Below are 13,455 nucleotides of genomic sequence, written 5' to 3'. Positions count from 1 at the left end.
TTAATTAATCAACGGTGAGTAAGTTTGTGAATGCGAGAGATGTTGCAATGAATTCATATTCAGTAACATGCATTGGGCAGATCGCTAAGATTTTTGTAAAAGTTAACAGCGTTGTTAAAAGCAAGGTTGTTAACGTTTAAAGGTGAACTTATTTATGAAGTAACACAAGCATTTATGAATCTGTTGTTTCCATATATGTGTGTAAAATACCACATGTGTGTCCATGAAACTTTAATAGTATTAAAGATTTAAAAGTTAACAACGACTCAGTTAAAATCGTTGTTAACTTTAACAATGCTCTGAACAATCGGCCCAATATTGTGGTTTGGTTGTTGTTAACAGCGTTGTTAAAAGCGTCGTTGTTAACGTTCAAATGTGAACTGTTTTATGATGTGCTGATATACGAGTTTTTAAGTAAAACAAGCATTGCTGAGTCCCTTGTCTTCATATGTGTGTACAATACCACATGGATGTCCATGAGACTTTAAGAGTATTAAAGATTTGAGAGTTAACAACGACTCAGTTAAAATCGTTGTAAACTTTAACAATGCTCTAAACGATCAGCCCAATATTGTGGTTTGGTTGTTGTTCTTTATGTTTTCATAACATTTATTCCTTCCCTATATAATAAGTAGACTTTTATGAATATAGAATTTATAAGCACCTTTCATAAAGAGACAGTCAGAAGATATCAAAGCTAATTAAAAGATAATTAAATGTATGATTAATTACGTTTTTATTCTTTATATAACTTGTTCATAATATTTATTCCTTCCCGATCGAATAATTGAACTTTTATATATATAAAGAAATACCTTCCCCAAAGAAAACGTCAGAAGAAATCAAAACTAATTATTTGATAATGAAATGTATAATTAATGACCTCCCTAATGAACGTACTGTACTAAATTACTTAAGTTTATGTTTAAACAAAAGCTTCATGCATTCAAAACATGTAATTAAACATAAACCAAATGTAACGAAATTTCAACAAAACCTCTGTTGTTTTAACGTAACGTCACTTATGCAAATCAACGCCCTGAACGTAAGTTTAACAAACGTTTGGACATGCATGACAGAGGCTGTCACGTCAAGTTATTAAACCGTCATAAAGCGAATATAACATTTTATATAATAACAGTTGCTAGGGGAACACCATGTTTATTTGATTCATGGATTAACGAGATAAAAGTTATAAAAAAAGGTAACAAATTTTACTTTTAATTAGATTTGATTTTGATTATAAATTGAAATCACATTTAAACTGTTTATATTACCGTATAAGCATTTCAATGCTGTTTGAATGGTTTTTAGGGCATCAAGAAAATGGTGTTTATTTATTTGCTAATTTTAATGATAAATACGTATAATACATATAGTTGAATGAACTTCCTTAAATGATACTTTACTATTTACCAGTTATTGAAACTTATATATTATCTAATAATCATTTGCGTATACGGGGAGGGCCATTTTCTAATGTTGTTATAATCTGTGGCCCAACCCAATTGTATAATAATATGGTTTTAGAAATGAACTATATCACTAGAGTATATTATGTAAAATAAAATACGATTTAACTATAAGCATTTCAGTATAAGGAGAATTTAACGCATAACTGGACTTTCTTAATACATATTTCTTATTAGTATAGTTAGGAATTGAATACATGAGTACAACGCGTCAAGATTAGATTCAAATCAGTTTTGCTCGATTATTAAATGGTTTGTCGTAACCCTGCAAAAACCTGGAAAATATAAAATGTATCAGGATAATGTTCTTTACGTGTTCAAAATTGACCATTTCTAAACTTGGCGGATATTTCTTGCTTAAGTTTTGAAAGGGACATGGAGTTAGATGTTATGGAAGCGTATATTGTACATACTTGGCCGATTATTCAGGACGTTGTTAACGTAATCGTTGTTAACTTACATATATTTCTTGCTTTGCCAGTTAATTAGACATACTTGAGACCTGCAGTATACAGACAGCTTTTTCATTTGTACTTGTTATATCAAAATACATGAGAATATAATGAACCATTCGACGTTGTTAAACACGTTGTTACCTTAACACAGTTCTGAACAATCGAAACACGTATGATTAAATAATGCAATCTAGTTGACTTGTTTTATGCCAACTTGACATGTTATAACATGACATGTTGTCTAAAAATGATAATTCGGTCAGTTATGAGCTGGAAATAATGAATTGATTTTTGTCGACAAATTAGATTAAACACTTTATGTCGATATTAGATTTGTCGACAAAATGTGTTGCACTAGTTTTTTTTACATAAAGAATCTAATTTATTAACGTGAAGATAATTTTAAATAAAAAAAACACTGTGATAAAGTTGGTTAAACCAACATACAACAAGGCGACCACACAACAAAATTACATTATCAGTTTATATGAAATAAGCTTCCTCGTAATGTGATTATAATAGGACAAGATCAACGATTATTGGTTTATATTAAATTAAAGCTGCACCCTCACAGATTGTCAGTTTTTACACTTTTTTTCTGTCACGGAATCGGCTGATTTTTGTATCAATGCCATCAAACGTGTCATATTTGATCGATCACATTATAACATATCTCAATTTGTTTGGTAAACTGCCGATAATTTCATTTTATCAAAAAGCGTTAGTAACGCTTTTAACCATAACACATCAATGTCCGAACTTAAGAATGATTAACTGCGATCTGATCTTTTGTCAGCAGTCTTAAATCACTGGTTACCAGACATTTATACAAAAAAATGGCTCATTCAAAGACAAACAATTAAAAAAAGTTTGTCAAAACGATAAATCTATGAGAGTGCAGCTTTATGGTTTACTTAAAACGTGGCAGAATCATAAAGCACAATGTATTCATTGTATTGTTATTTTTTATGACTTTATCAAAAACATAAAAAAAACAAAAACAACAATAGACCAGGTTGAATAAAATCAGATAAGGAACATTTAACTTGGCCATTATTTAATGGTTTAAGGTATTCGATGTTTAACTTTTTGAATATGTGATGTCTGCTGACCCATTCTATCTTTTGAGAGATTTAATGAGTTGAAAAAAGAACATGTAAAAAATACCGACAATAATATAATGTACGAATATATGTTCGGCCTTGAAAGATTGCAAAAATATGTCATTTCAAGCCCAATATCACTGATATATAACAAGCCCCATATCAGTTGATATATAACACGCCCAATACCAGTTTATATATAACAAGCCCAATACCAGTTGATATATAACAAGCCCAATACCAGTTGATATATAACAAGCCCAATATCAGTTGGTATATAACAAGCCCAATACCAGTTGATATATAACAAACCCAATACCAGTTGATATATAACAAGCCCAATATCAGTTGACATATAACAAGCCCAATACCAGTTGATATATAACAAGCCCAATACCAGTTGATATATAACAAGCCCAATACCAGTTGATATATAACAAGCCCAATACCAGTTGATATATAACAAGCCCAATATCAGTTGTTATATAACAAGCCCAATATCAGTTGGTATATAACAAGCCCAATACCAGTTGATATATAACAAGCCCAATATCAGTTGATATATAACAAGCCCAATATCAGTTGATATATAACAAGCCCAATATCAGTTGGTATATAACAAGCCCAATATCAGTTGATATATAACAAGCCCAATATCAGTTGATATATAACAAGCCCATTATCAGTTAATATATAACAAGCCCATTATCAGTTGATATATAACAAACCCAATATCAGTTGATATATAACAAGCCCAATATCAGTTGTTATATAACAAGCCCAATATCAGTTGATATATAACAAGCCCAATATCAGTTGGTATATAACAAGCCCAATATCAGTTGATATATAACAAGCCCAATACCAGTTGGTATATAACAAGCCCAATACCAGTTGATATATAACAAGCCCAATATCAGTTGGTATATAACAAGCCCAATACCAGTTGATATATAACAAGCCCAATATCAGTTGGTATATAACAAGCCCAATATCAGTTGATATATAACAAGCCCAATATCAGTTGATATATAACAAGCCCAAACTCAGTTGATATATAACAAGCCCAATACCAGTTGATATATAACAATCCCAATATCAGTTGATATATAACAAACCCAATATCAGTTGATATGTAACAAGCCCAATATCAGTTGATATATAACAAGCCCAATATCAGTTGATATATAACAAACCCAATACCAGTTGATATATTACACGCCCAATACCAGTTGATATATAACAAGCCCAATATCAGTTGATACTTAACAAGCCCAATATCAGTTGATATATAACAAGCCCAATACCAGTTGATATATAACAAGCCCAATACCAGTTGATATATAACAATCCCAATATCAGTTGATATATAACAAACCCAATATCAGTTGATATGTAACAAGCCCAATATCAGTTGATATATAACAAACCCAATATCAGTTGATATATAACAAGCCCAATATCAGTTGATATATAACAAGCCCAATATCAGTTGATATATGTCATGCGCAATATCAGTTGATATATAACAAGCCCAATACCAGTTGTTATATAACAAGCCCAATATCAGTTGGTATATAACAAGCCCAATATCAGTTGATATATAACAAACCCTATACCAGTTGATATATGTCATGCGCAATATCAGTTGATATATAACAAGCCCAATATCAGTTGATATATAACAAGCCCAATATCAGTTGATATATAACAAGCCCATTATCAGTTGATATATAACAAACCCAATATCAGTTGATATATAACAAGCCCAATATCAGTTGATATATATCAAGCCCAATATCAGTTGATATATAACAAGCCCAATATCAGTTGTTATATAACAAACCCAATATCAGTTGGTATATAACAAGCCCAATATCAGTTGTTATATAACAAGCCCAATATCAGTTGGTATATAACAAGCCCAATATCAGTTGATATATAACAAGCCCTATACCAGTTGATATATGTCATGCGCAATATCAGTTGATATATAACAAGCCCAATATCAGTTGATATAAAACAAGCCCAATATCAGTTGATATATAACAAGCCCAATATCAGTTGGTATATAACAAGCACAATATCAGTTGATATATAACAAGCCCTATACCAGTTGATATATGTCATGCGCAATATCAGTTGATATATAACAAGCCCAATATCAGTTGACATATAACAAGCCCAATATCAGTTGATATATAACAAGCCCAATATCAGTTGATATATAACAAGCCCAATATCAGTTGATATATAACAAGCCCAATATCAGTTGATATATAACAAGCCCAATATCAGTTGCCATATAACAAGCCCAATATCAGTTGACATATAACAAGCCCAATATCAGTTGATATATAACAAGCCCAATATCAGTTGATATATAACAAGCCCAATATCAGTTGATATATAGCAAGCCCAATATCAGTTGACATATAACAAGCCCAATATCAGTTGATATATAACAAACCCAATATCAGTTGATATATAACAAGCCCAATACCAGTTGTTATATAACAAGCCCAATATCAGTTGACATATAACAAGCCCAATATCAGTTGACATATAACAAGCCCAATATCAGTTGATATATAACAAGCCCAATATCAGTTGATATATAACAAGCCCAATACCAGTTGGTATATAACAAGCCCAATACCAGTTGATATATAACAAGCCCAATATCAGTTGGTATATAACAAGCCCAATACCAGTTGATATATAACAAGCCCAATATCAGTTGGTATATAACAAGCCCAATATCAGTTGTTATCTAACAAGCCCAATATCAGTTGGTATATAACAAGCCCAATATAAGTTGGTTTATAACAAGCCCAATACCAGTTGATATATAACAAGCCCAATACCAGTTGATATATAACAAGCCCAATATCAGTTGGTATATAACAAGCCCAATATCAGTTGACATATAACAAGCCCAATATCAGTTGACATATAACAAGCCCAATACCAGTTGATATATAACAAGCCCAATATCAGTTGGTATATAACAAGCCCAATATCAGTTGACATATAACAAGCCCAATATCCGTTGATGTATGTCATGCGCAATATCAGTTTATATATAACAAGCCCATTAAAAGTTGATATATAACAAGCCCAATACCAGTTGATATATAACAAGAAAAAATACAAACTATAATTGTATATCAAATACCTTAATAAAATGATTTCATTTATTTTGACAGATGCTTTTGACAGTAACACTGCTGTTTGCTGCATTTATTCATGGTAAGTGTATACTTAATTCGTATTACAGTCGAACCCCGTTGGCTCGATGGAACTTACCTCGAAAATACCTCGAGCCCCAAAAAGTTCGAGCGAAGCAGCAATGCTTACATGCAGAATAAAGAATTCGGTCCTTTACATCCAGTTCGAGAAAACGAGTGTTCGAGCCAAGCAAGTTCGATCCAACGGGGTTCGACATATATTGACGCCACACCAAATTTATATTTTGTTGACGGATTAACATTTCATAGCTTTCGCCTTTCCCCGCTCCTGCTAATTAGAAATGGTTTTATATGTTTGCTCTTTCGAGCCATTTTTACGGATCCATAATCCGTAGAACAAAAAATTAATTTGGTATCGCCTAACAAGCATGTTGATTTTTTTATTGCCATCAATCAGGTGTATAATATATGTACATTATACTTAAATAGTAATTAAAAAAACAAAACCCTAACAGCTTCATACGGTGATTGATGGAATATTATATAATGAGGAACTGCAGTGATGTGGTTTGATGCATTATAAATCAAACGTCTGCAAAGATTCTGCACAGAATGGTTAAACCAAAAAAATAATTGATGAGGCGTATATATTAAATTTTCTCGTTATTGTAAAGAGGTAAGACGAATGTGAGGTTTATGCGCATATAGAAAAGTTTACCCCCCCCTTGATATTTAAAGCGATAGTGATGGTGTTTGGTCTGATGTCCTTCTTGTATTTCTCATTCAGGGTTGGTTGGACCCTTACTCTGTGTCTCTATCTTGATTTATATTTGATTTGAGCTTGGGACTAAGTAGTCTGGGTAATTATCATTGTACTATTGTCATTTTTTTATTTTTTATTTTTTTATATTTTTTTATATTTTTTTTTATATATATATTAAATGTATTTTAACATTCGATAACTTATGTTTTCGTTAATTCCAATAAAATAAAACTTGTGCATCAATTTAAAAAAGTCCCTTTCTCGAATATACATGTACATTTTTTATATTTTTCATCAATGTTATATCCCCCGTTCTATTTTTACACAGTATATGCATTTTAATTTCCTAATGCATTATTATAAAAATTATACATGTCTATACAATTTTGTATATATAATATTACCATTGTTCCGGATATGATGTTCATCTGTTCCTATCATGACGTTTATTGTATTATATCCCGCAAATCAGTGCCACACGGCCCCCTTGTGAGAAAACGGGAAATCGTATCATATTGCCGGAAATAAGTGCAATGTGAAATATAAATGGGCAATCCTATTAAGGTCCTTAGAGACATGCCAAGCATTTTGGTAATTTGACTCTGCTCTTATGCCGGAAAGAAGGCGTATGAATTCTGTTAGTAACCAATACTGTACTTATATTTTTACTAGCGTACGGAGTAACCTTTGTCTGAACACTACTTACAAAGTTCCCTAATATCAGAATGCTACAGTCGCCATTACGACAGTTGATGGTTAGTTTTTCAGGGATCGAAGAAGTTTTGGATAACACAAGTTGAAAGCTTTTGGTGGTCTAGCTCAGGTAGTGTAAAGCGTGTGGTAAAAAAAGATTCCTGTCACATGACTGTCCCATTTTTGGCGCCATTTTTTAAGAACTCCACGACGACAATTTGAAAAATGTTGGTCGACTTTTTTCATGATATCTTTTCATATTTAGAAACGCCTAAACAATGTTTTACAGTTTCAGTTAAAATGTTAACACATCAATACACTTAGTCACTTTAAAGGGACTAGTCACCAGATGATATCATTGCAACAAAAAAATGTTTGTCAAAAACTTACATAAAATTGTTATCGTTGTGTACCAGGCTTTGGGACTTACTTACTGATGTATCACATCGATAACGACACATTTTTCGAAGTGTATGCGTATTTTTCAAATAAAAATACTGGGTTTGTTAACCACGTAAATCCAACTTAATTCAAAAATAGCGTCGGTATTTGTATCCGTACTAATCACGTGACTTTCACATGCTAAATATACACACTTCAAACTATAATCCATAATGCGCTATTTTTAAACGGGAAAACTCAGCTGAGACAGCGACAAAATATTATTTAATCGTGTAAAATGCTGTACTATCGGGCTCATTATTCTAGCTCTTTTTGGGCTTCTCTAGGCTGGTTTAAATAAGGTATCTGCCGATTTTTTTTTCTGGTGTCTTACCCCTTTAAACAGAGGTGACTCATTCCATGGCGCGGTTGTCTCGCGTATCGCTTGTTGGTCTGTTTGGCCCTTAAATACATAGCCTTTTTATCTGACATAAAATAAGATAAAGCTAAGCTTTCGTCTGTAGTTTCAATGTTTTAATTAAAACCATTTACCGTATATTTGCAATACAATTATGTTTTTATATTGGCCTAAACTCTGTATAGTGAACTCACGAATGCTTTAGTTTGCAATTGCCTTGAATTATTTCCAACTTGACTGTCCTTTTGTTAATATTCATATTTACAAGATGCGTCTCAGACAAACGAGCATGATAAATAACATATTAAATGATCGGCAATTAATGCGTATACTTATTTATGCTAGTTATGACATTTCCTTGAACATTTCCACAAGTTACTGCTTAGTGGTTACTGTAGGTGAACTTTGATTGTTCATCAAAACTGTTCTAGAAATCTAGAAATCAAATTTGAGTTCCTCAGCATGTAAACAATATGTCATCAATTTCTTGGTTGTTGCTACTTAAAATCGCCGCTACACCAAATAGATGTCATCTTTGTTGATGCTACTGCTGATGATGTTGTTGTCATTTTTTATTATTGATGCTGTTGCTGTTGTTGTTGTTGATATTACTGTGGTTATTATTGTTGTTGTTGATTTTGTCATTGTTTTATTGCTGTTGTTATTGTTGTTGTTATTGTTGTTGTTATTGTTGTTGTTATTGTTGATATTGTTGTTGTTGGATAAAGTACTCTCCTCTCTAGATAAAGCGTGGTCGTGCTATAATTTATGAAAACGAATCTGGCCACACCTTGCTGTATTCTGTGGCAAGGGAAACGAGATATTTTTTGAACTGTCGAATCTTGACACAGTTTGCTGTGAATATTTCATTTTTGGTTCTTTATTTCGCGGCAGAAAAAAATGCTCGAAATGAAGAAATAACTTGTTTTCGCAAGCTGTTATTAATTTGTGTCTAGGGAACATAGTTTTTTTCTTGGAACTTTTAAATCGTGATAATATCTTCCAACGTTCCTTAATATTGACACAGTTAAAATGACCCACTGTGAATTTAAGTTTTGAAGGATACACCTTGTAATACTTATTAACTAATGCATTTATGGAAAATTATTAATTACTGATAACAAGATTGTCACCGTGTTTTTAATAGCTGAAAACGCAAAATATTAAGTGACTGGTGAATGCTAAAATATTTACTGTGCTCTTCTATCGTGTCATAAGGTAGAAATACCTGTTTTCTGCACCTTTCTTTCAAATTTAACTTGGTATCCTTCATTAGAAACATTATTTTCGACAAGTATGCACTTGTTTATGGTAAATTAAAACAATTGATTTAACTGTGGTAAATCTTAGTTGGGATAGGAGTGCATCTTTAAACTAGTGTTAGAAGTCAAAGGTAGCATCAACGTAAAAGCTTTTTCCACTTAGTTGCCCTTCCAACCTTGATCAGACCACCACTGAAGGAAATCTTATAAAGACTAATTTCTCTTGTAGACCTAATATAGACCTGTTGATAACGAAGGGTAATGTCTGATGAATGCTACTGACCTGGAATAACACTGCGTGTTAATACATATTACACTTCTTTAATGGGAATAACTCCAGCGAATTATATTTGTTATTTCAGTAAAGGTGCTTGGCCCACTTTTTAGTAAGCATTGGTTCTTTTTATTAAAATTCTTGGAAAGGTTCTTTGGATGAGAGAGAAGGCCTCATATGAAATCGCAGAAATCAGCCACCATAATTGCTTGGCCTTGCGCCAGTAAATAGTGATTGGTTTTGGTGACTGTTTTGGTGCAATTAACTGCCTTCTAAGGACTGTTTCCCCTTTCGAAAAACTGTCCATTTTCCCCCATTTTTTTTTCTTTTCCCAATTTGATAAATGCAGATTACGTAAATGATTAAAAGCAATGAATTTCTTGAAATTTAAACGAATTCTTGACAAGACTTACTCTTTCACAGCATTATGTATGCAAAAAAGGTTAAAACATGTACGTTTATTGGTGTAACATAACCTGTGCATATTAACATCTGATTCATAGTTCTCTCCCTTGTTGTTAATTTTGCCATCGTTATTGGTTTTCTTCAGTAAACAGTTTGAACATGATTTCATCTTGATCCTGATCTTGCCGCTGTGCCATTAAAAAAGATAAAAGTCACATTTTAACAACTGGGCATGTCCCCATATTCTGAAACGCATTATCAAATTCAAACCATAACCATTTACTACCCTTGACCCCAAAAATACAAATAAAGAACATTTGATTTCATTGACAGTTTTTACATGTTTTTGACTGGGTTTCGTTGTGAATGGCATGTTAGAATGACTTAACCATTTACCGAATCATGACAAAACAAGTATTTATTTTTATTATGGCTGAAGTTTAATGTGATTGGATGAAATTACAGATATTTTAGTCTACAAATACTTGTACAAATTGGTTGACCAATCTGCAAATATGTCTTTATTATGCGCTGCTACGTATTATATGAAATAGCAAATATTTCTGTCTACAAAAACTTTTTCTTTATTATGGCATAAGCTGCTACGTATAAGATGAATTGGCAAATGTTTTAGTGTACAAATTGATTGGACAATCTGCTCATGTTTTAAAGATACACATGATTCTCTGGCGAACGAGCCAGATAAACGTACAACATTGCCTTATGATTGGTACGGTTTTTTTATGCGTCATCATCATTTATTAAATGCATTCATTTTTTGAAAAGAACATATGATTACCTTCTTCTTTTAAGTTTTCTTTTATTTATATATTAAATATACGTATATTTATTTGTAACGAAATAAATGTCCTGTCAAGGGAACAATTATGTAAATTAAATTTAAAGTGTAAGAAGACACATTGATATATTTACATGACTTAATGGATATATTAAAAAAAGACTATTCACAGGATTATATCCTGCCTGTCTTTAATGCATCAAATTCATTTCTTGCTGCAACAAGCCTACAGTGCCAACACAATGTATCATGGTCAAAGACATCATCTTCTCGACAAATTATCTGCTATGGGGTCATGTGAGTTTGGTTTGTGGTCACGTAGCTGGACAGGGCTCTCCGGTCCCCCCCCCCCCAACACAGGACCACACTCTCGCGTAATATCGTGCCAATGAGAGTAATTAATATAGTGTTGAAATTATGAGTTTGTGTAAACCATAGACTGCCCTTTGTTTCATTTAATATGGCTTAGAAAAAGAAACGTTATCTTTGTTTTACTTTATGTCATAATTCGAAGCAAAAGCTTTGCTTTCTGATGAAGCATTTATGACGTAATTTATCACGTGGTATACACACATTGGACATGACGTGTTTCGCAATCAGTGTTTAATAAATAAGTTTAAACAGCTTTCAGGGCTTTTTCAATTTCACTCCTAGTGTTTCGATCAAAAGAAGCTACGTACCATAAGAACAAAACAATATTCAACCACGTTCAGTACTACACGCTTCTGATGTTTTTATATACATTCAATCATAACATTTGCCACTGACCTGACCATTCCACACCTTCGCCCGTCCTGTATCTTCCCCTTAGGGTGAGGAATCACGTGACAATAAAGACTTTTCATATATCTTCTGTAAAAAAAACGTTATTTAGAAATTAACGTCACTTACTTGTTTGTTTACATCGGTTATGACCCGTGGTGATTCATGTGAGAACCCCTTTGAATGCACGGGTTTCCTCATCCTGTTACTTCCGTTTTGTCTACTGCCAATGTATAACACCACTTACTTTATCATAATTTGTCATACAATTTCCAACTAATCCACCTCATCATAACAAGTAAAATATTCTACAAATCACAACAGCATTTTCACCAAAAAACAACAGTTTGAAAGAGTAGTTGAAGCAGGACATATAATAAGCTTCAAAAATTTCTTCTCCATTCTGCCGTGATTTTTTGTCTCGTGCATTTATCACACGGCTATTTTTCCACGTACGATTGCCAACGTAAATCTTTTGATTATGCTCATACTGTGGCGTATAATTGAAAATTGAAAATGATTCATTGAAATAAATATTGTTTAAACACAAACAATGTATCAACAGTTACGAATTGGTCTCAGGACAGTGTTGCCTCATGTTGTTGCTATTAGGCAAGAAGAAAAGAAAAGTGGCATAGTATTTTAAAGGCTAAGAAATATCTTTTCAAAAACGTTATTTACAAATTTACGTCACTTACTGGTTTGTTTACATCGGTTGTGACCCGTGGAGACCTATGTGAGAACCCCTTTGAAATCACGTGATTCCTCACCTTGATTTCGCAAAAATGCGTTTCCCTTTTTGTGTTGAAAATCTTTCTGTGCTATTCATAAGGTAAGAAACCAACATGTTAAAAATTAACGATGGTTTCTGCCGTAAATTTTAAGTTTTCCTTTTCTTGGTTTTCAATATTTTCTCCTGAAAGGCAAAGAAGTTAATTTAAAAAAAAAATAAAATAATAAAAAACAACAGAAAAAAACAAAAACTTATGCGATGAAAGTGTATGAAGTATCACAAACATTCAACAAACAGCCTTTACAATTAGTTTGAAAGTGTGACAGAAGCAATCAGCTTTAAAGCTTCTTTTTTTTCAGTTCTGCCGTTATTATGATGTTTCGTGCATATATCACATGGCTATTTTTTCAGGTATTATTGCAACAGTAAATGTTTTGATTCTCAAAGTTGAAAATGGTTAATTGGAATAAATATTGTTCAAACAAAAGCAATGTATCAACAGTACCGAATGGGTCTCGAGACAATGTTTTCTCATGCTGCTGCGATTAATCAACAAGAAACTGGCAACACTTTGGTGTAATCTGCGCCAAGGGAAACGAGCTGTTCTTGGAATGTTTAAATCGTGATCTCAAATGCTGGCACTGGATGACCTGTTTTTTTTATTTGAAATCTTTGAATTGCTGCAGGAAACATTTTGAGATAGATTAAAGCACAGTTTTCGATTTAAAGCTGTTCAAAGTCTTC

At 32.5% G+C, this 13,455-nt stretch overlaps 1 protein-coding gene across 2 annotated transcripts in view; it reads left to right on the top strand.

The window, feature by feature from the left end:
- Positions 1–1,075: 1,075 nt before the first annotated feature.
- LOC128222441 (chitotriosidase-1-like) overlaps positions 1,076–13,455 on the top strand; it is a 39,423-nt gene continuing 27,043 nt past the window's right edge. The window contains exons 1-2 of one of the 2 annotated variants that reach the window (XM_052931447.1): positions 1,076–1,204; positions 6,240–6,282. In XM_052931447.1, the coding sequence (XP_052787407.1) occupies positions 6,240–6,282 (43 nt within the window). In that variant the 5' untranslated portion in view covers positions 1,076–1,204. The remainder of the gene's footprint in view (positions 1,205–6,239; positions 6,283–13,455) is intronic. The other variant, XM_052931455.1, reaches the window with a different exon arrangement.

The sequence above is a fragment of the Mya arenaria genome, chromosome 2 (genome assembly GCF_026914265.1).
Source record: "Mya arenaria isolate MELC-2E11 chromosome 2, ASM2691426v1".
Classification (NCBI taxonomy): Eukaryota; Metazoa; Mollusca; class Bivalvia; order Myida; family Myidae; genus Mya; species Mya arenaria.
The sequence above is the reverse complement of the archived record's forward strand: the minus strand, read 5'-3'. Positions and strand labels throughout refer to the sequence as shown.